Here is a 23956-nt window from a genome sequence, read left to right on the forward strand (position 1 = left end):
TCACACCAGCACAACAGTTGTGTTGATTGACTTCCTCGGAAGATCAGAGGTACAGGATTAAATGTCTCTCTTCGAGAGAAGACTTTGTTTCCCCTACCCCATGATGGTCCTAATGTCCAAGTGTGATATGAAAGTGGAGAAAGAAAAGAGGGTGTGTGGTTATGGTATGTAGTGGGTTATCACCATTTTTACAACATAATTGAAGTTCTGAAGCTACCTGTGATACCTGCTTTGGAGTCCCTATTCAAACTAGGGTATAAATCGATATATTATTTTGAAAAAAATCTCGCATCTGTATGCACTTCCATTTATAAATTCATGCGTCCACATTCATAATGGAAACTGCTTGTGTCAACTTTCCACACTGTAATTACACTCTCTTGCCAGTGGAGGTGCAGCACCACCACTAGCAGGAGGATTTAATTACAGTGCGATTAGTTTACATAGATAGTTTCCATTGTAGATGTGGATATGAGAATTTATAATATGAATATGAGGACAGAATATGTGACTTTTTAAAATGGCGACTGAATTGCGCTGGCACGCCCTAGTCCAGTTATCCCCTGCCCTCTAACCCCACTTGACCTGAAGAGTACAATTGATTTTGACTCCTCATGTGCGATGCCATGGAAGATTGACGGCTATCCTTTATATGCATTTGTTTTCTGGAATGATGAGTTATTGTTATGAAGAAAGGCTCAGAAAAGTGAGGGATTTTTCACTGGCAGTGTGAAGGTAAAGTGGATCTAAGAGGTTTTCAGAATTATGCACAGTTTTGAGAGGGCGAACAGTGATAGATTGATTCCACTAGTTGGTGAATTGGTAACGCAGGGTGGGGTGGGGGGGTGTGGAGGGCAGAGGCTAAATGTTACTCTCACCAGAAGAACTAAGGGGGAAGTTGCTATTGAGGTACAGACTGTGACTTTTTAATTCATTAATGGGATGTGGGCGTTGCTGACAAGGCTAGCATTCATTGCCCATCCCCAATTGCCCTTGAGAAGGTGGTGGTGAGCCGCCTCTTTGAACCGCAGCAGTCCGTGTGGTGAAGGTTCTCCCACAGTGCTGTTAGGTAGGGAGTTCCAGGATTTTGACCCAGCGACGATGAAGGAACGGCGATATATTTCCAAGTCAGGTTGGTGTGTGACTTGGATAGGAACATGCAGATGGTGTTCCCATGCGTCTGCTGCCCTTTTTAAAAGGGATCTCATTAAGTATGTGAAAAGGAAGAATATAAAAGGATAAATTGGATTAGAAAAGATATTTCCAGTTGAAATCTTAGCACCACCACAGATGGAATGGGCCAAAGGACCTTCTAACTTGTAATTTTGATGATTCCTGTCTTCAAGATTATTAATTTTAAAATTGCTTGACTTTTCTATTGTAATTCTGAAAGAAACATTGAAAGAAGTTGTTTATTTGAATGAAAATTCCATCTACTATGCCCAGAATTTTTTTAAATTAAAAGTGACCTTCAACCAATTTATCACTAAGTAGTAAACAAGAGTTTTGGCAGATGAGGTTATTTAATTATTTCCCTAAAGAATCATGAGCCCCCTGATGTGGACAGCTGTGTATTTTTAAACATGTACTACTTTTGTAGAAAGCCATAGGTTACTAGAAGAACGTGCTTCAGGTATGAGGTCAGTGTCTAGAGTCCATTTATTTTCTACTTAAATATAATCTGGTAGTGAGAAATGGTAAATATGTGAAGTTATGAAGTGGGAGTGAACATGTTGTGGGAGACACTGCTTCAGAGCATGTGTTTCTCTTATTTCCTAATGGCCCCATTATTGGGTGTGGGTCAGGCATCTGCTCGTTAGGGGAGGTGGATCACTGAGTGTCTTCATTGAGCTGTTGTGCTGTGCCTCTTGGGAAGGAGCTATTTGGCCAGGGACACGTTTGGGATTGGGAGGGAGGTGCGACGTGCTCCCAAAAAAAAAATGCCAACAGTGAGGCCTGTAGCAAGTGATGTGACCAGTTATGGTCAACTTGTGCAAGTGGCGATCTTCACCTCATTGCCATTAGGCTGTTTTATTTATGACCTACACGTACAGCTTAATTTTGATTTAAATGTAAGATTTGTTGGGAGGAGGGGGAGAAGAGATCAAACTTTCTGTGCTATAAAAAGCAGCTGAGTGAAATGCCGCATCTGCTTTGTTGTTCCAGGTATATTATGTGTCACGAGGAACATTGAAGACTGCCAACAAACAGTATACATCTGTGAAGAATGATTATGAGATGACATTTAATAATGAAACCACTGTGATCCCATGTGATGATGAAGATAATTTGCCCACAGTCCAGTTTGAGTTTGTACCGATAGATCAGCTGGAAAACAAGGCCAAAGATACAATGATTGGTGAGGGTTTTTTGGGGGGGGATGTTTGGTGCAGGACAGTAATTTCCAACATATTGCTATGGAACTGCTTCTGGTCACTGGAAGGTGCTGTCTGGAAACAGAGGTTAGGGATAAACGTGTCATTTTCAGATTGGCAGGCTGTAACTAGTGGGGTGCTGCAGTGCTTGATGCTTGGGCCTCAGCTATTTACAATCTATATTAATGACTTAGATGAAGGGACCAACTGTGATGTATCCAAGCTTGCTGATGATGCAAAGCTAGGTGGGAAAGTAAGCAGTGAGGAGGACACAGAGTCTACAAAGGGATATAGACAGGTTAAGTGAGTGGGCAAGAAGGTGGCAGATGGAGTATAATGTGGGGAAATGTGAGATTATTCACTTTGGTAGGAAGAATAGAAAAACAGAATATTTTTTATATGGTGAGAAACTATTAAATGTTGGTATTGGGAGAGACCTGGGTGTCCTTATACAAGAATCACAAAAAGTTAGCATGCAGGTAGAGCAAGCAATTAGGAAGGCAAATGGCATGTTGGCCTTTATTGCAAGGGGGTTGGAGTACAAGAATAAGGAAGGATTGCTGCAATTGTACAGGACTTTGGTGCGACCTCACCTGGAGTTTTGGTCTCCTTTTATCTAAGGAAGGATATACTAGTTAGAGGTGGTGCAACAAAGGTCCACTAGATTGATTCCTGGGGTAAGAGGATTGTCCTATGAGGAGAGATTGAGTAGAATGGGCCTATACTCTCTGGAGTTCAGAAGAATGAGAGGTGATTGCATTGAAACATATATGATTCTGAGGGGGCTTGACAGGGTAGATGCTGAGAGGTTGTTTCCGATGCTGAGAGGTTGTTTCCCCTGGCTGGAGAGTCTAGAACTAGGGGACATAGTCGCAGGATAAGAGGTCGGCCATTTAAGACTGAGATTAGGATGAATTTCTTCACTCAGAAGGATGTGAATCTTTGAAATTCTCTATCCCAGAGGGCTTTGGATGCTGAGTTGTTGAGTACATTCAAGGCTGAGAGAGATAGATTTTTGGACTCTAGGGGAAATTAAGGGATATGGGGATCGGGCGGGAAAGTGAAGTTGAGGGCGAAGATCAGCCATGATCTTATTGAATGGCGGAGCAGGCCCGAGGGGCCTGTCGCCTATTCCTGCTCCTATTTCTTATATTCTTATGTTCTAACAAGTTAACAAAAGGGAATGTGGTGGATGTCTCATCTCCCGCTCTTAAGCCTCTGCTAGTGCAGCTTAATATCTGCCAGTAGGAAGTGGATTAAAATAGTACATAGTAATTTGGCAGCTTTTTCTGTAAAACAAGATAAAAATGCACACCAGAAACTCAAATTTTTAGAAAAAGGAGGTTGTGTTTCTGTTGTGACTTGAAGTTGGGACGAGCAGCTTTCAACCCACATTAGTCCGGGGCCTCCAATCGCTGTATATTTCACTTGTTCTTGTACTGAATTTTCCAAAACCCTTGTGGGAATTTGTGCTCTTGCACTGTTCTGATAGTGTATCCTTTTAGAATTTGTACCTGTCTCTTTCCAGATGTTATTGGAGTCTGCAAGTCATTTGAAGATGTTACTAAGATAACAGTGAGGTCAAACAATCGAGAGGTATCCAAGAGAAATGTTTACCTGCTGGATATGACTGGGAAAATTGTCAGTACTACGCTGTGGGGTGAAGATGTAAGCATCTCCTTTATCAGAATTTTTTTTTCAGATCAAATTAATCAATAGCTTTGCAATACTTGTAATTGTGTGAATATCCTTGCAGCAAAGTTTATGCTAATCAGTTATATTGGATATTGACTGAATTCTGATAACTGTGTACTTCTGTGCTGCAGCCTTTAGGAGGGAAGCAATGGGTGCCAGTCTAATGACTGTGGCTTACACTAATACTGCGCTCCACTTGGAGGTACAGTTGCGACAGGGTGTGTGTAGGTAACTGCTTCTTGTTCTTGCATCTCTCTCTTCCTTGGGCCCTTCAAATCCCAGCAAAATTGGCCACTGGAAGTTAAGTTCACACAATTTCAACCAACTATTGACATTTATAATTGTCCCTTTTTGTGTGTGCCTAAGAGTCCTGCCCTACATCTATTTGAGCCTGAGGTCAGGAAGTACCCTCTCACTACCCCAACAATGTATCCAAATCAATTCACCTTTTGATTTGTGTATTATATCTCATATTTTATAGGTTCTGTGCTATAGAATTTCACACAATTGGAAGATTGTCAACACCTCTGAAATAAATGAACATAAAACCAGTTTACAACTACTGTATCGGCAACATCAGGACAAATGAATTTTTTTTTAGGCAGTGGTGGTCCACACTATTAGTGTATAGATGAGCTGGACTTTGGAATTGAGAGAACATCATCAACATTTTCTGGTACCAATTTGGGGTATAGCAAATTGTGACACGGATTATGGAAGACTGCGGGAGCACATGGATCTGTGAGCAGGATAGGCAGATAGGTGGCAAACGCTGTTCAACAAAGAAAAAATTGAAGTAACACATTTTGCAAGTAAGAATGAGGAAAGGAAGCTCACCCTAATATTTTAAATGGAGCAGAGGGACCTTGGTATGCCGATACCCAGGTCATTAAAGATGGCAACACGTTGATACGGCCATAAAGGCGACCAGAATCTTTTGGTTTTGTTTCTGGAGTCATAGAACATAAAAACAAGAAAGCAATGTTGAACTTGTTAGCTGCAGTTCGAGTATTGTATGTAGTTCTCGGCATTCTGTTATAGGATGGATTTTAAAGCAATAAAAAAGGTACATGTAGATTCACTAATGTGTTACCATGGATGAGGGATTACAATTGAGAAGAAAGACTTAAATTGAGCTGCAAAGGTTATGGAGTGACCTAATAGAGGCCTTCAAGGTTATGTTAGTTTGTATAGTGATGGATTGTTTCCGCTGATCAGCGAGATCGTAAGAAGGGCACTAATTTTAAAATACTCCGAGAATTGAACTGAAAGTTAGAAAAAAATGAGGGTGATTAGAATGTGGAATTTTGTGCCACAAACTTATGAAACAGTGTCCATACATTCTTTTTAAAGGGTATTAGATAATTGCTTGAAAAAGTGGAATATTAAAGGGTATTGGTTGCCTGCAAGAGACTGAGATAAGGCTATGTGGAGAAAAACACTGGCACAGACTAGATGGGCCAAATGATCTGTTTCTGTGCCGTTACATTGATTCTGTGATTTGCATTTGGGGTTGTATCTGATTCCTAGCATGGCAAGTTTGTGATTTCTGGCTTGTACTGTTGGGGCGGCAGCAGTTAGGTGCAGATGCTACGGGGAGGGAAAAATTCTCCTCGGAGCTATCTTTGGCCATTTTATCACTACTAGTGCCTGGCTCAAGGCCACCAGTGGCAGAGGCTCCTGGAACAGGTGCCTGCCTGTCTGCTTTCTGTGCCAGAGAATGCTGAAACTTCTTGCTTTAAATAATCTTTAGTGAAAATTAAAGAAGTTCCAACTTTTCCTCTGTTTTCTTTTTCTAGGCTGAGAAGTTTGATGGATCAGAGCAACCAGTGATAGCTATCAAAGGAGCTCGTCTTTCAGATTTTGGTGGCCGATCTCTATCTGTTTTGTCGTCCAGCACTGTAATGATTAACCCGGATGTTCCAGAGGCTTTCAAACTGAGAGCATGGTGTGTTAAGATTTTGATTTCCCCCACCCCCAGCCGAAATGAACCAATAGGCAGTGCTTGAATCTTAAATGTGCTGTACATGTATGGACACTACAACTATAGTGGCTGTGCAAAACAGTCTTGCTTTGCATTGATGTTGCAGTTATAATATAAATGAAACCTGAATCTGGCACTGGAGTGAGACTTACTTTGGAGTCAGTTTGTGCGTTGACACCTGATTTACACAAGTTTAGTGCCGGTGCAAAGTAGAAACTGCTTCACACGAGTGCTATACTTGTAGTGTGAATGCACATGTGATTATCAGTATCTGCCAGTGCTCTCGTGAGGCGCTGGGTGGACAGAACTCCGCTCCCCTTGTAGAAGGAAGAAAAAAAAAATTGCACATCCCTATCTTGTTGCTGTAGGATGGTAAGAGGTGTGAGCAGATCTTGTGCCTATTCTTCTACACTATGTACAAACTCACGATACTGTGTAGCAGCTGTTGAAAACAGTTTGTACATTTAACTGGGCAGTGCCTCAGTTGCCACGTTCATTTCACTGACATCTACATTGAAGGTAAAGCAGCATTTGCAGATTCATTATGAAGATGTTCAAAGTTTTTCTGCAGTCCAAGATCAATTTTCAAGGCATGTAGTTTGTGTACTTGCCCTGCTGGCCTCGGATCTTTGCACTCATGATCTGATTTCGTGACTAGCAGGGGCCGAGGGATCGAAGAACAGTGGTCTGCGATGTACATAATCGCACATTTCTGAATTGATCTCCCCTATTTCAGAGTGAATGGTACTGGGAAGAATTTCAAGAAAGTGGTGCATTATACACACATCTGTTTTTATATTTTGCAGCAACTTGGGAAATTGCAGCTTTAAACAGTGAGTGAAGGGAAATTGATTTGATCCTCTGAAATTCTGTTTTGGATTAGATGTATGTTAATCTACCCATTTGTCTTGCCAGTAAGTCTAGGGAAAATGCCTCCAACTGACAGTTGGTGTCAACAGTGAAAATCTTTCTTGTAGTTTTATAGGATTCCTATCAATAATTCAGCTTACAGACACGCAATGCAAGCCTGTTTTTTTTCCATTGCTCGCATGCAAAGTTGGGGGTAGGAAAATAGTTGTTTTCAGTTTGTATAATAGATGCATTATATTGACGGATGTGGATACCAAATACAGTACATTCTGGAGCATCTGTGAAATTGTGCTATCATTTTTGGGAAATTGCACTTAAAGGAAACATTAATACATCTAAGCCAGCAAATTCAAAATTTAGATGACCCTAATGTGAACCTAGCTTCTTTGCAGAATGCAAACTTGTGACAGTGGAAGTGTGAAGCCAGTTTATCTACACTGTTGGCACCAAGCTGTGCCCTTTCCCTATAACTTTTTTTTTGTAGGCTTTGTTTTAGAAGTAAGCAAACTGGCACAAAGGTTATATACTATAATAATCCCAGATCAGTCAAAACACAAGCTAAATCCAGGGCAAAGCTCCCCAATACAATGCTCCAAAAGTGCCTGAGCTACTGCCCTGAATAAGCACCACCAGCTGTACCTTTGTTTCCCACATCAAGTCAGCCTTACACCCTCTCGGGAGACTTCCAATTGGTGCTGAGTTATGGGTAGTTTTATGTTGTGGACTCCTAGGTGAAGCTCCCCGGACTCATTTTGTGCCACCTGGCCTGACTTCAATTCCTTGCTCCCAGAGGTAAAATGCCTATGTTTTAGCTGCTCATGCCATCAAGTCTAGTGTGTTGAATTAGAACATCTGGTTCTGTGATGGCTTGTGATTTCTGCTGGGTAATGTATTTGAATCTATAAAAATTAGGGTTTTTTTTTGAATACGCCTGAAATTTATACTGTTGGCTTGTGCCTCAAGACATTTCTTCTGCACCCAACCCCGCCCAATAAAATCTTCATTAAATCAGGACTGGAATGATTTAATGTTTTTTAAGCTATTTACTCCCAGCATATGTTCTGTTTTTCATTTTTAAATCTGTTTTTCTCGACTCCCCAGGATCAGTGGGTTTACAGAATGAGTAGCTGTATCATACACAGCAGGAAATTCTCAGCTTCCAGCCCCTGTCTGTGCTGGTTTGACTGATCCCAATCAGAGTGATGTTCAGAACAATGCAGCTGGCCTGAATATCCCTGGTTCAGGGAGGGGAAAATCCCCAGGATTCTTGTTCTGATCACATGATCTGGTCATGTCAATTACTTCTGACCTCACTGGTCCCAGCAGTAAGTTGCCTGAAATGACTACCTTTTTTAAGAATAAAAATAGAGACATGTCCATCGATGTGTCCCCTTTTTCTAGCAATTTGGTTTGGACTGTGCAACTGTGACTGCCAAAATTCCCATTGTTCGTGGCCAAAATTCCTATTGTTCCTGGCAATCTAGTAATTGGTTTCTGCTCCTTCATGAAGTATTCTTACTGGTTGCTGCTAAAGCTGTTGCTGTCCTCAATTGACTATGTTTAATTCCACATTTAGTGCTGCCAGACCTATTCTGTGCCTACCCTCCCTACTGTCAGCCTGACTGCCAGAACTCAACCAGGAGCCTTCTCTTTTTCCCCCATCCCCCCTCATCTGCATTCGTCCCAGACCATCGGGTGAAGCTTGAGCTTGGCCATGACCCCACCTGCCTGCCTTGCCATAGACCCGCCATGCCCATATTTGGCCCAACACCAGCCTGGGGCCTGCTGTGCCAACATCTGACCTGGATTTAGGAAATATCTTGCTGTGGATGTTCATGTATATGTTGTGATGTTTGCCACACAGGTTTGATACTGAGGGCCAAGTACTAGAAGGGACGTGCATTTCAGATCTAAAGGGTGGTACCTTCGGTGGAAACACGAACTGGAAGATGCTGCTTGAGGTTAAAAATGAGAATTTGGGTCATGGAGATAAGGTGAGTTTAGATTCCTAACTGATTGATTGTTAACATGTAGCACAACTGGCCACAATGGCAGTGCAAGCTTTACATTATCAAAGAATTGGTATATTCGCTTCACTAACAGTTTCCTGCTGAGAATTTGTCCCTAGGATTTCTGGTGAATTGTATGGTGTCATAGAGGTTTGTGCTTGTGCTTTCACTTAACACTATTGTTCAACGATCCCTTTTTTCCCTTCTCCCTTCAACTTTCCTTCCTGCTTCTCTTTCCCTTCCCAAATGCTTGGCTTGTTTGTGGAGTACATTTCCATGGATGCTAGGCACACGTCATTGTCTTGCCCAAGTAACCGTCTCAACTGAGTGTTGCAGGCTATTTGACAGTGAAGAGCTTTGCAGTCAAACTGGGCCATCTTTACTTGATACTTGATACCTGCTTCCGGCAGGAGATGCTGGATAGCATTTGGGAATAGAAAGCTTTTCTCTTTCTCCCCCACCCCACCCACAAAAATAATTGGTGCTGAGGCCAATTGTTACCTCTGCCCTGGCTGAACTCAGCACTGGCTGGGGATCAAACCTGGGATCTCCCTGGTCTGTGTGGGTCAGCTGCAAACTAAATTAACTTGCTTGAGTTACTTCTGTAAGGAAATGCCGAGAGGTTGGAATGCTTACGGGCCTGGGAAACTTGCTGCACCAGGTCATTCTTGGGCAAATCTTAGCAGCTGAATCAGTTCAAATGTGTTCGGACATGGAGTAAGTGACTTGAGGGAGATGTGGTAATGGGAGGAAGAGAGATACAGTGGTTTTTATATTCATCCCCAAAAATAAAAATATTTATATATGTTATTTATTTCAATTTCTGCTGAATGGATTTTTACTGATTCTTTGTGGGGTGGAGTTCCACAACTCTGTCCATTATTCTTTGAAAACTGTAAATGAATGGTATTTATATTTTTAAAAATATCTTTACCTATGTACTCAATTATTTTTCCTTACTGTTTTTAAAGCTGATAACACACAATAAGATGATATGCAAGATTCATCAACTGGTAGTAGATATTTTGGTATTTAGCCGTCCTGGGGGAGGGCCAACGGGTTTTTCTGCATTTATGAGCATGGCTGTGCTTTGGTAGCACTAGGGAATGGTCCTGAGGTTTCACAGTACTGCTGTAATTTGGCAGCATGGGGAATTATTTGATCTGGCATCACTGGGAGGAGTAGCTTAGAGTTTAGATGTGGAAGGCAGACCTGAGGTTTTGCACCACAGGAGATGGAATGTGAGGTTTGACTCACTGGTGGATTCCTGGTGTTTGGCAGCAGTGCAGGTAGGGGGCAGATCATGGGGCCTGACAGCACTAGATGGAGGGGGGTCCTATGCCCAGCAGCACTACATTGTGACTTTCTAGGAGCCCTGTAAACATTGAGTTTGTTGCGATTGGTTCCTGGCTATGTATCTGTGTTTCTGTCTTTCTTGCTGCCTGACAGCTGTCAGAAAATATAAACATTCTAATTTTATCAACAAAACATGATAATTAGAGCCTTCAAAATTCAACCCTTTTTTGTAATTTTGGGGGTTGGGGGTGGTGCGGAAATGAACTCAAATTAAGATGAGGAAAGTCTTGCTCTATGATTGGCAGCTGTTGCTAATTAGATTGTTTACGTTTTCTAACATCAACAAAACGGAGATGATGAATGGCTTTTTGCTTCAACTAATTTATGATCTTAAACTTTGAGGAAAAACAGTTGTTTGTTGTCTGTTTGTCTCTGAATCTTGCTATCGCTCTTTGGATCTTGGATGCCTGATTGTCTCCGGCTGTTGCATGCACTTTTGTTTGCTCTCTTGGCGTAATGGACTTTCTGCCGTTTATAGAATGCAAAATAAAAGCTACAAGTGTATATTTGGTAGTTTTTCTTCACGCATGTGGAACTTATTTTTTAATCTCAACATTTCCCAAATAAAGCTTTCGAAATTTGTCCTCTAGCTTTTCTCCAAATAATTTTGTATGACAACTGAGCAGTGGCTCAGCTTCTGAATGGTATATGTTCAGACTGGGCCTTTTATACATTCACCTCTTGAGTCATGGCTCTGGGCAAAAATATGAAGTTGAAGCCTAGGCTTTTTGGAGAGACTGATTTATGAAGGCATTAAAAGACACAAAGACAGTTCATTGAATAAACTTAGTCATGGTATTATGAAATAAATCATTTTTATTTTGAATAAACCCTTATTTGGGACATTAACAGCTTCAGTTACTCGGGCAAAAAATAGCAAATGAAAAATTTTAATTATTTCCATTTTGAGTGACTTGTGGGAAAAGGGTAATATAGTGTCACCCATTGGCCAGGCTGTGCAATTACAGGTTGGCAACTTTACATAGCTGGTTTCTATTATGAATGTAGACAAAGGAATTTATAATGGAAAAAAGTTGATACAAAGTGTGACAAGTAATGGGACAATGGGAAGTACGGTTTTGTAGACAGGAAATGTGTGCAAATGTAATTTTGCTTTCTCTCTGTTCTGTGTCCCCCTACCCCTTGTTGAACACCCCACTTTAATTGTTCTTTCTCAAAGAAGGGTATCAATTGTAGTTGTTCTTCCTGGAGAGAGGTTAAATCTGAACTTTTGCCACATCCTGCAGCTGTTGCACACCTAGCAACGGATTCAGGAATAATGAGAACAGATTGCCTCAGTTGCCTGGGAGAAAGTGGAAAAGAAATGAAATGGAAGGAAGGGGAATGTAAGAGGAATTAGACCTTAGAGCATGTGTATGCCCACTCAGAAGGCCAGAGTTAGAATCCTGCACTGCTGATCAAGCTTAGCAACTCTCTGGACAGCTTGTGTTGCCTGCCATTTGAAGTATTGCACCTTGAAGTGTGTACCTCCTATTGGTCCATACTGGTGTCCTAAAACTTGATGGTTAAGCATTTTGTAGGATGCAGTAACTTTATCAACTGGTCATTTCTACTTTGATCCCTTATCTGAATAACATCTTTTGTGCAGGCTGACTATTACACGACTGTAGGTACTATTGTGTATCTGAAGAAGGAAAACTGCATGTACCAGGCTTGCCCCACTGCAGATTGCAACAAGAAGGTTGTGGATCAACAGAATGGCCTTTATAGGTGTGAGAAGTGTGATCGTGAGTTCCCCAACTTCAAATATCGTATGATCTTGTCAGTAAGTACAATCTGAGAACATTGAAGGAGATTTAGTTTCAACTGTCCTATTAAATATCTTATTCCTGTGATGCACAGCACCAGCAGGTTCTGAACTTTCCAGTCTGTTGCATCCTGATGGGTGTACAGAACTGAAAAGGATGCCTGTCATCAGTGGAGTGTATAGAGCAGCTCAGTGACTTAGCTCATGGCTAATGTCATTTTACAGTCTATCTGTTAAGTTTAAGGCCTGGAATGGCAAGTCTCTAGGAGGCTGCAACAAAAAACACAGTGCCCTTTGCACGTAGCTCCTGAGCACTCTTACAGCTAGTCTTGTAATGTTTTATTTTGGAGTTGGACAGAATTGCTACTGGATGTTTGCATTATTGGAAAACAGTTTAAACAACGTACATAGGATCTTTGTTTTTTGCTTAACCTATTATCTAAAGGTTTTAATTGTTTAGAATTGGTGATAGGCTCGTGAAACTTCATTTAAAGCTTTATTTTACCATTACTTTCAGTAATGTTTTAGATTTTAATATACTTCCAATATATGAAATAATGGGCCCGATTTTACCAGGGGTGTGGGTTGGCAGCGGGTGGTCAGGCGGGCTCGAGGAAAATGCGCCGGCCAAATTGAGTGCGTTGCGCATGCGATCGCGGGATGATTGATGTAATTAGCCGGCAGTTACGGGTTCCGCGCTTCTCAGCTGCGTGCCAGCAGCCTGCGCATGCGCATTGAAGTCTGAGCGATGGTTGCGCTCTATTTAAAGGGGCAGTCCACCAAAGCCCCTCCAGCCACAAACTACACTCCATCAAGGATGGAGGAGCACAGGGGTAAGGCTGCTCCCCGTTTCACGGACCACGCCCTCCAGGTGCTGCTGGACGGGGTCCGCATGAGGAGGGAGACGCTGTTCCCCACGGATGGAAGGAGGTGCCCTGCCAGCGCCACCAAGAGGGCATGGGAGGAGGTGGCCGCGGAGGTCACAAGCAGGGGAAACACCACCCGCACTTGGATTCAGTGCCGCAAGAGATTCAATGACCTCACCAGGTCCGGAAAAGTGAGTACACTAATGCACTCTGCGTCACTCCGTCTTCCACATCACCTCAAACACCTCACAACCCCATCTCCACTGACAGCACTGCGCTCCCGCACCAATCCTCACAGCCACCCAACTATCAGCCTCACAGTGCCTGCACATACCCACCGTCCCTGTCCCCACTCGACCACTACCACACACCCCAATACCCATACAATGGGATGGCCATGTGGCACACGCATCCTCCCATCCATCTGGCACACGCTCAACCCAATCACACCAATGTTTGAAGCGTCTCACATTGTAATCATCACTCAATAACGTTTTTGTGTTTTGCCCTCACAGGAGAAGAGGGCCAGGAACGTACGCGATAGGGCACGCACCGGAGGGGGCCCGCCACACGAGGTGGCCCTGACAGACGCCGAGGTCGAGGCACCGGAGATCAGCCGCATGCTGCATTGCCTGTCGATGGCGGATGGTGAGTCTGGTTCTGGCGAAACGGCCGGTAAGGGAAAGCTGGCACTCATCACTCATGATCGTGAATGATCTTAGCATCACATGGCATATGCCGCACCGCCACATTTGGTCACATGCCTGATATTTCCCTCTGTTCTCTTGCAGGACCGTCTGCGATCGACATCTCGGTTGAGGGCGATTCCTCAGAGGACATGCCCGTCTCTGAGGGTGCATCGTCACACATGAGCCTTGCATCCACCAGCGCAGATACACACACCTCGGTGGGTCCCCCCCCCCCCCCCCCTCAGCTAGTTGGGATTGCACATGGTGAGTCACCGCGCACACGTGAGCATGAGCAGACCCTGGTGGCAGGGTCAGCCGCGGAGGGTCCGCGTCGGTGGGAGCACTCTTCTCCAGGCTTTGCTCAGCCGGACCCAGATGCTGAACCCAGGGGGCCACCTGTCAAAAGGAGAGTCGTCGAGGGGCACCAGAACATTGCTGAGGTACTGGGAGAGGTGCCACGCGCACTCTCCACAATCGCATGGAGGAGTCCAACTCCTGCATGAGGGGAATGGTGGCACAGGTGCAGGAGGGTATCGCCGAGATAGTGTCGCAGGGACGTGAAGGCATCTCTGAGATAGTGTCGCGGGTAGGTGTGGGAACGTTTGCGGTGGAGGACAGGCTAGCCTCCCTCGAGCGTCACGCACAGCTCACCAATGAGTCCATCCAGGCCCTCACAACGGCTGTTCGGATTCAGGGTGAACAACATTCTGCCGCCATCAACAGGTTGACGGATACATTGGAGGTGGCCTTGCAAGGTCTCACCCACGTCATCCAAACTGCTGTCCAGCAGGGTGGAAGGGGTGATGTGGGCCTTGGCCATGAGAGGGAAGATGGTGAACGGGGAAATGGAAGTGGGGATGCTACTCAAGGCGCCCCCAAGTCTCACCCGTTGCCCCCCTCTCAACCAGTGCCCTCAATAATCCATCCTCTCCAGGTGGCCGAGTCTGCCCCTGCACAGGTGCAGGAGGAGCAGTCTGTGGAGGTGCCCTCACGGGCACTGAAACCCAGGGGGCGTCGGCCCAAAGCATCTACCCGGTCAGGGCACGAACAGGAGCAACCTGCCACCACCTCTGCTGGAGCCACAGGGGTAGCACCACGTAGGGGGTCCCGAAAACGAACGCCTAAAGTTCCGTGAGCACACAGGGATTGCACCAGGGTGTTTGTCTATTTTTTTTTTAATTTTCCACTCTTTGAATGTCACCACAAAATAAACTCACTTTTTCTCACCAATGCTGCCACCTCTTGTCCATAATTCTGCGGCTTGTGCAATATGTCTCTTCCGTGCGCCTCATCATGACGACGACCACCCCGTCCCACCCATTGGGCATAATCCAGTGGGTGCAGGTGTACAGGCACCACTCTTCTGTGGAGGGAGCCTGTATGGACCCTCGTCTGTGCACGTTATGACATATGAACGCCTCACACAGTGTGATGTTAGGAGAACCGTTGGCATATGAGTGCCTCCCTGGCCTGACGAACACGCAGGTGAGCTGGTGTTCGGCGCATGGGTCGTTCCTCCTCCTCTCCCTCTTCCTCCTCCACCTCCTCCTCATTGTCGTCCTCAATGTGGGTGGCGGGTGTGCATGGGGCCTCCTCCAGCGGCACCCCTCTCTGTAGTGCCATGTTATGCAGGGCACAGCAGACAACTATAATTCGTCCCACTCGGAGTGGCGTGTATTGGAGTGCTCCCCCGGAACGATCAAGGCACCTGAAGCGCATCTTGAGCAGCCCTATAGCCTGCTCAATTGTAGACCTGGTAGCAATGTGGCTGTCATTATACCGACGCTGTGGCTCGGTAATGGGGTTCCTCAGAGGTGTCATAAGCCACGTGTGCAGGGGATATCCCTTGTCGCCGAGGAGCCAGCCGTTGCCGGCGTTGGGTGCGTGGAAGAGGGGCGGGACGGTGGACTCCCTGAGGACGAAGGCATCGTGGCAGCTGCCAGGGTATCTGGCGCACACGTGTAGGAATCTCTGGCGGTGGTCACAAATGAGCTGGGCGTTCATGGAGTGATACCCTTTCCTGTTGATAAACAGCCCTGGCTCATGTGGAGGTGCCCGTATTGCTATGTGGGTGCAATCGATTACACCCTGCACCCGTGGGAAGCCAGCCACAGCATGGAATCCAACCGCCCTCTCCGTCTGGCTGCGCTCATCCATGGCGAAGTTGATGTAGGTCGAGGCCCTGCGGAACAACCCATCGGTGACCTGCCTTATGCACTTGTGTGCAGACGACTGACAGACCCCGGTGATGTCCCCCGTGGCACCCTGGAAGGATCCGGAGGCGAAGAAGTTGAGGGCAGTGGTGACTTTGACGGCGACGGGTAAGAAGATGCAACTTGGTCCATCCGGGAGCAGCTCGTCATTGAGGAGGCTGCAGATGTCGGCAACTACCTGGCGAGTGACTCTGAGCCTCCGTATGCACTGCTGCTCAGAGAGGTCCATGAAGCTGAGCCTCGGTCTGTAGACCCTGTGCGGAGGGTAGTGCCTCCTGCGACGCATCTCTCTCTGCGGATGCCCTCCATCTTGCTGTGCAGGTGGATGTGCCGCAGCACCGTGTTGTGGGGATGCACGTCTCTGAGGCGGACGGCGTGGACTGCGAGGCTGCTGAGGCTGGTCATGCTGTTCGTCCTCCGAGGATGTCAACGCAGCACCCATCTGGCAGGTTTAGGTTTGCGGGGTTGTGCACGCTAGAAAAGTGTGTCCTCGCACAGGGGTTGGACTTCCACGCCGGTGAATCTTCTTGCTTGGAGGAGGGTGGTGGAGGGCAGGCGTTGCCCAATGTTACGGAGTGTCCTCCTGCGTTGGTGAAGGCTCCCCCCCCCCCCCCCCCCCCACCTGTGGAATGCACCTTGGCAGCTGCCACAGGCTGCTGGCTGCAACACGTCCGTTGAGAGTGTGAGTGTTTCCCCCAGTATGGGAAACAGTCTCATTTCACTGTAAAATCCCACACCTGTTAAATAAACAGCTCAATCAGGTCATTTAATGACCTGAAATACCAAGATAAATACACTCAAGTGGAACCCCGCTGACTATAATTGCCTGCGGGATTCCCACCAGCGGGGCCAACGCACGCACCCCCGCACGTCAGCGCGCAACCCGGAAGTGGGCGGGATCGAGGCGCGATCCGGTCCCGCTCCTCGAAACCGGGATTTTTGAGGCCCCCCCGCCGAGAACGCACCCGGGACCGGGTGCTAAAATCGGGCCCAATATGTCTTTAACCTTGTAATAAATGTTAAATTTTGTCCTGTAGATAAATCTAGCAGACTTTGGAGAAAACCAGTGGGTGACCTGTTTCCAGGAGACCGGAGAGGCTATCCTTGGTCAGAATGCCACTTATCTTGGAGAGCTGAAGGACTCGGTAAATGGTTTATTAATTCTCTTAAACATTGCAGCTTTAGATTTGGGACAGGAGTATTTGAACTTCCCTCCACTGTTTTGGTATCTTTATTCTTCCTTTCCACCTCCCTTACTTCTGAAAAATCATCTCAGACCATTTGCTATCTGTATACCAGCTGTCCCCAAGGCACTGTTAAATACAACTATTGAAACTTTTTTCTTTCCAATTACTTTTCTGTCCCAAAATGTTGTTAATCAGGGTTCTTGAAATAAAAATGTTTGCTTTTAAAAACTACTATAATTGCATTAGAAGTAATTGGTTTTGACATTTTCTAGGGTTTGTCCAGAGTCATCTCTGCAATTTTTACATACTTTGAAAGTTGAGCTTTACATAAATGAAATGCTGTGGGAGAAAAATATGTAAAGGGCAGTATGCAGGTCATGACACATGGAGTTATCACAAGACTTACTTTGATGCGAAAAATTGCTCCAGTGCATATTTTAAATGTACTTGGTGTATTTAAGGCAGTAATTTAATCTGGGGCTGCTGATTACTGCTTGGGCCACTCACAGTTAAGCATTATCTGAGCCCCTTGAATTCAACGCTGCTTTGTCATTCACCAAGGTGCATCCATTATTCTTTGTTGCTTTGTCCAAGCTTGTGCCTTTGGATTGCTTGGGTGAATTCCATGAAGCATCAGATGCCATATATAAAGTTTATTTTCGTGTTCATATTAATTTGCATATATCTCAAGATGCTGATACTAATGGATATCGATGTTCTAATTGAGAATTTATCCAGCAGCCCTTTCCAATCCTCCAGGTCCACAAAATTCAAACAAGGCAAACAGCTTGGGCATTACGGCCTGGACTGCCAGGGCTCGGGGACTACATATGTGGCACTAGTGTTGCATTTACAATGCGTATAGGAGTGTTGTACCTTCTGTAAAATGATGTTCATTCTTGATGATCCTTTTTTTTTCCTGCCAACTAACCCCATTATAGTGTCCTAGTTCAGTTCTCTTTAATGTCTTAAATTCCTGCTGGTCACGTAGCCAAATAGAAAAACTAATAATAAAAATAGAAGCACTGAAAAGTAAACAGTTTTTTAAAATTTGAGTATACTCAAGGCTGTGCCACGGAAGGGTTCCATGTTGACCTGTCTTTTTCACATGATGACTAGCCTGTTTTGCATTTCTGCACTTTGTTTTTGTTTTAATGTTTCCAAGATCTAGGATTTTTCTTTTTAACCTAACCTGGTTTTGGATAGTCTTACAATGTCAGCATTGCTTGAACAGCTTACAAAGTCATGTGTGCCCCTGAGCACATGTAACAAGCCTTATCATAATTTGTAAGGCAGCTCGTTTTTGCATTTTGGCGTTTTCTGCACCCTTGCCATGTTTTCCCTTTTTTTTAGATCTACCCACGGTATTATGTTGTTTGTATTCTTTCAGATGTGTTCACATTTTAGCAGCATGATGGTAGAAAGGGTAAGAGACATAATGAACCAGAAAAGGTTAAAGATGAGAAAACAGCAATTGATCGAAGATAGAGGGGGCAGCTCACATTGCATGTTAGTTAGTGAGTTACTTTACCTTTTATAGCTAAGTAAAACTGGAAAGAAGTTTGTGAGAGTGAAATTTTCTAGCCTAGATTGCACGTTACATTTCCTTCAACTATTTGAACAATCAGGAAAAGATGTTCAGTGGTGTTTACTAATGTTCAGGTGAGTGTTTAGTGTTTCAGCTCAGTAGCAGTACTGTGGAATAACAGACGTCAGTGTGATCCTGAGTTATAGTTTCTGCACTCAGCACTCACGCTCATATAAACACAAAACCAACGAGGCAGAAATGACAAATGGCAATAAATAAAAAACATTAAAAGTGAAATATGATTGCATTGTAATGTGTGCTGGAGAAACATATGCAGCTGCTTGGTGATGGTTTTCTGGTTTAGGACTGTGGTTTGAGTCTTTTAAAAAGTGCATAAAAATATTATGTAGCCACATGCCATTACTTGTCCTGAAAGGATGGACAGGTGGACCTCTCATAAGCTCCTGCTGTTTTTGAGTAGATTCTTAGAGGATTTGCAAGGTGCGTCTGGTTTTCCCCTTTCCTTCTCCCATCGCATGGGATGGGGAGAGTGTTAAGCCACTTTGACAGAATGAGAAAGTTAGAGAGCTCACTGTGCTGGGACTTCGCCGTTCTGTTCGATTCTCTGGGGGTTGCTTGTAACCTGAAGTTGCATGCCTTGGATCAGCTAAATATTTGTGTGTTTTTTATTTGTGGCTTTATTCTTGTTTTCTTCATAGAACGAACAAGCCTTTGAGGAAATTTTCCAGAATGCAAACTTCCGGTCCTACACCTGCAGGATCCGTGTCAAACTAGAAACATACAATGTGAGTGACTTAATCTGGAGTAGATTTTATTTAATTTTATATAATGTGGACAGGTTTTCTTTCAAAGAAACACACCAGTCAGTTTATTCAGTAAGTATACAAAAAAACCCTTAAAAAGATGCTATAGTTCTTCCGCTTGATGTTTAGCTTCCCAGTTGAGGTTGCAGCCTAGCATTTGTGAGGATGGTGTGTCTATGTGTCATTTCATCAATCTGCATCAGACCCAGGCCTCACCACTGTTAAACATCCAGTGGCACAACAGGGGATCATGGAGGCTGAAGTTGACTTATGAATATGGGTAGCTGATTTGTTCAGATATGCTCAGCGCCTTGCCACCTTTGACTGCTCCTGCCTCTTCTTTAAAGTCAGTCTTGCCTACCGACTTCCCAAGTTCCTCAACAATTTCATTGCTGAGATCTCTCTTTCAATTAGCCTCTGCACCAAACTGCAGCTTATTTTCCATGATTCCAGTCTTTACTTTGATTCCCTCGTGCCGCCCCCCCCCAACCTCACCCTGTCTCCTCCAGTTTTTCTACCCTCCTGTCCTTGCTCAACTTCACTCTGCACAGCAACTCCATCACTCACAGCTGGCACACCTTGCGTCTTTTGAGGTTTGTACACTGATCAGGCCATCTCTGATCACTTGCTTGTCTGTGCCCACCTCCAACTCCACTAACTTCACCCTAAACCTTGGAGGGGGGTGGGGGGGGGTACATGTTAATTCCAAGCTTCCTCTTCTCTGAACCTCTATTGAGCTGCTCAATAGCTTCCTTGGTTCCATTTTTACCATCTCTCCTTGATTGATACCACTTTTCTTCTCTTTTTTTTCTTCCATCTCCTCCCCCGCCTCCTCCAGCCTAACAGGATCAACTTCATGAGATCTGCTTTCTGCTTCCTTTGGTCCCCTTCCGACCAAATTCCTGACCACACAAATACCTTTTTCTTGCCCACTGTTCACTGACATTGTTAATGGCACCCTTCACATTTGCACTTTCATTTCTCATAAACTACTATCATCACTCCCTTCTCAAAAAGCCCGCCATTGACCCTGCCGTGCTCTCTAACCTTGCTTTCCTATCTTCGATGCGCCGTCACCGTCCAGCTCTGCAATTACCTTTCCCACATTCCCTACTAGAATCCCACCAATTTTGTTTCCACTCTTGACCGCAGCACCGAAACCACCCTGGCTAAAGTCATACGTTTGACTGTAATTGTGGGTCATTAATGCTCCTTGCCCTCTGCTTCAATGTGGCCAGCTGCTCCGTTCTATATTGTGATGCACAAGATATCACAATTGTGTGGGTCAGGCTGGATGAACCAGAGGGTCTTTTCCTGTCCGTCATTGTTCGTCCATCATTGTTCGTATGTTCTTCCATGCTCCATCTCTATGGCATTGCCCTCACCTGGACCCATCCCAATGTAGACATTGCATCTCTTACTAACATCTTCCTTCCCATCCTTGCATGATTCCCCCAGAGGTTCTATACTCCTGTGCACCTTCCACTCCATTGTTGGAAGGCCTTCAACTGCTTTAACCCGACTTTCTCCCTGAATTCTTCGTCTTCCTGCCTCTTTCCCTATCTTCAAATGCTTTTTAAACCCCAGCTCTTTAATCAATTCATAGGAACACGAGTAGGCCATTCAGCCCCTTAACCTGTTTTGCCATTTTATTAGATCTGCACCTCAACTCCATTTATCTGCCTTTATTCCATATCCCTTGCTACCTTTACCTAACAAATATCTATCAGTCTTGAAAGTTTCAATTGACCCATCATCCACAGCCTTTTGGGGGGGGGGGGGGTGGGGAAGAGTTCCAATTTCCACTAACATTTGTGTGAAAAAGTGTTTCCTAATTTTACTCCGAAATGACCACTTCCCTAACTCTTCAACTGCTCAATGCCATTTTCTTCTATAACCGCCTTAGAACATATTTTATGTTAAAGGCACTTTTTAAGTGCAAGTTGTTAAAATTAGCATTTTAATGGCATCTGGATTTTTTAAAAATCAAAAAATCTGGCAGCAACCACCATGAGCATAGAATATTTGCAGGATGTCGAGCTGCACAAAATCACTTTCCTGACCAATAAAATATATTTGTCTTCAACTCTGGTAAATTTAACCCTAATCCCCTCTAGAGATTCATCCTTTTTGAAAAGGGGCATCTTTGATATATGATTTTTTTTGTGTTTTTGGGAAGGAAGAACAGGACGCATTTATGGCACAAGATATCGAACGTGGATATATCTCTGCAAAAAAAGAATTAATCTGCTACACTCTGAAATATATAAACTCTGGTTTCCATCACCTGCTGGGAAATCTCTTTCCCTTCTCCTGTTGGATTGAATTAACTTAATTGGAGCATCCTACAGAATGTTTATTGACTATAGCTGTCCTTGGAATTGCTCTTTTCAAAGAATGTACAGCACAGAAACAGGCCATTCGGCCTAACAGGTCCATGCCTGTGTTTATGCTCTACGTGAGCCTCTTCCCACCCTTCTTCACCTAACCCTATCAGCATACCCTTCTGTTCCCTTCTCCCTCATATGTTTACCCTTCAACTCATCAATCCTAGTCACCTCAACTACTCCTTGTGGTAGTGAGTTCCCCATTCTTACCACTCTCTGGGTGAAGAAGTTTCTCCTGAAGTCCCTATTGGATTTGTTAGTTACTTTCTTATATTTATGGCCCCTATTTCTGGTCTCCCCTGCAAGTGGAAACATCTCTACGTCTACTCTATCAAACCCTTTCATAATCTTAAAGACTTCTCTCAAATCACCCCTCAGTCTTTTTCCTAGAGAAAAGAGCCCCAGCCTATTCAATCTTTCCTGATAGGTATAACCTCTCATTTCTGGTATCATCCTAGTAAATCTTTTTTGCACCTTCTCCAGTGCCTCTATGTCCTTTTTTATAGTGTGGAGACCACAATTGTTCGCAGTACTCCAAGCTTGGTGTAACCAAAGTTCTGTACAAGTTTAGCATAGAATCATAGAAAATTTACGGTACAGAAGGAGGCCATTTGGCCCCTCGTGTCCACGCCCGCCGAAAATGAGCCACCCAGCCTGATCCCACTCCCCAGCACTTGATCCGTAGCCTTGTAGGTTATGGCACTTCAAGTGCATATCCAAATACTTTTTAAATGTGATGAGAATTTCTGCCTCTACCATCCTTTCAGGCAGTGAGTTCTAGACCCCCACCATCCTCTGGGTGAAAAAGTTTTTCCTCAGCTCCCCTCTAATCCTTCTATCAATCACTTTAAATCTATGCCCCCTGGTTATTGACCTCTCTCTGCTAAGGGAAATCAGTCCTTCCTAACCACTCTATTTAGGCCCTTTATAATTTTGTACACCTCAATTAAATCACCCCTCAGCCTCCTCTGTTCCAAAGAAAACAACCCCAGCCTAACGAATCTTCCCTCATAGCTAAAGATCTCCAGTCCTGGCAACATCCTCGTAAATCTCTGTACCCTCTCTAGTGCAATTACATCCTTCCTGTAATGTGGTGATCAGAACTGTACGCAGTACTCAAGCTGTGACCTAACTAGTGTTTTATACAGTTCCAGCATAACCTCCCTGCTTTTATATTCTATGCCTCAGCTAATAAAGGAAAGTATCCCGTATACCTTCTTAACCACATTATCTACCTGTCCTGCTACCTTCAGGGATCTGTGGACGTGCACTCCAAGGTCCCTCACTTCCTCTACACCTCTTAGTATCCTCCCATTTATTGTGTATTCCCTTGCCTTGTTTGCTCTCCCCAAATGCATTACCTCACACTTCTCTGGATTGAATTCCATTTGCCACTTTTCTGCCCACCTGACCTGTCCATTGATATCTTCCTGCAGTCTACAGCTTTCCTCCTCACTATCTACCATAAGGCCAATTTTTGTATCGTCTGCAAGCTTCTTAATCATGCCCCCTACATTTAAGTCCAAATCATTAATATATACCACAAGAAGCAAGGGACCGAGTACTGAGCCCTGTGGAACCCCACTGGAAACAGCCTTCCTACCCTTTGCTTCCTGCCACTGAGCCAATTTTGGATCCAACTAGCCACCTTCCCTTGGATCCCATGGGCTTGTCATTTTTTGACCAGTCTGCTATGTGGGACCTTTTCAAAAGCCTTGCCAAAATCCATGTAGACTGCATCAAATGCACTACCCTCATCAACCCTCCTTGTTAGAACCTCAAAAAAAAACTTCTCTGCTTTTCAATTCTATCCCGCTAGAAATGAACCCCAGCGCTTGGTTTGCTTTTTTATGGTCTTATTAACCTGCGTCGCTACTTTGTGATTTGTGTATCTGTACCCCTAAATCCCTCTACTCCTCTACCCCATTTAGACTCTTATTTTCCAAGGGTGTGTGACCTCCTTATTATTCCTACCAAAATGTACCAACTCACACTTTCTATATTGAAATTCATTTACCAATTACATGCCATTCTGCAAGTTTATTAATATCTTCCTGTATTTTGTCGCAGTACCCCTCAGTATTAACTATACCCACCTCTTGAACAGAATATAATAAAAAAAAATGTAAGAAATAGGCTTTAGAATCACATTTTGCCTCAAATGTTCCCCCGTCCAGAGGAGACAGCTGTTTGCAGGGTCTCAAC

At 44.4% G+C, this 23956-nt stretch overlaps 1 protein-coding gene across 1 annotated transcript in view; it reads left to right on the forward strand.

Annotated features, from left to right (window-relative positions):
* The window catches only part of rpa1 (replication protein A1), a 57939-nt gene that overhangs the window by 24346 nt on the left and 9637 nt on the right, over positions 1 to 23956 (forward strand). The window contains exons 10-16 of the mRNA XM_068008458.1: positions 2167 to 2359; positions 3904 to 4043; positions 5870 to 6018; positions 8789 to 8918; positions 11899 to 12075; positions 16863 to 16970; positions 19260 to 19346. Of these exons, the coding sequence (XP_067864559.1) occupies positions 2167 to 2359; positions 3904 to 4043; positions 5870 to 6018; positions 8789 to 8918; positions 11899 to 12075; positions 16863 to 16970; positions 19260 to 19346 (984 nt within the window). The remainder of the gene's footprint in view (positions 1 to 2166; positions 2360 to 3903; positions 4044 to 5869; positions 6019 to 8788; positions 8919 to 11898; positions 12076 to 16862; positions 16971 to 19259; positions 19347 to 23956) is intronic.

This window comes from Heptranchias perlo, chromosome 28, assembly GCF_035084215.1.
Source record: "Heptranchias perlo isolate sHepPer1 chromosome 28, sHepPer1.hap1, whole genome shotgun sequence".
NCBI classification, from domain to species: domain Eukaryota; kingdom Metazoa; phylum Chordata; class Chondrichthyes; order Hexanchiformes; family Hexanchidae; genus Heptranchias; species Heptranchias perlo.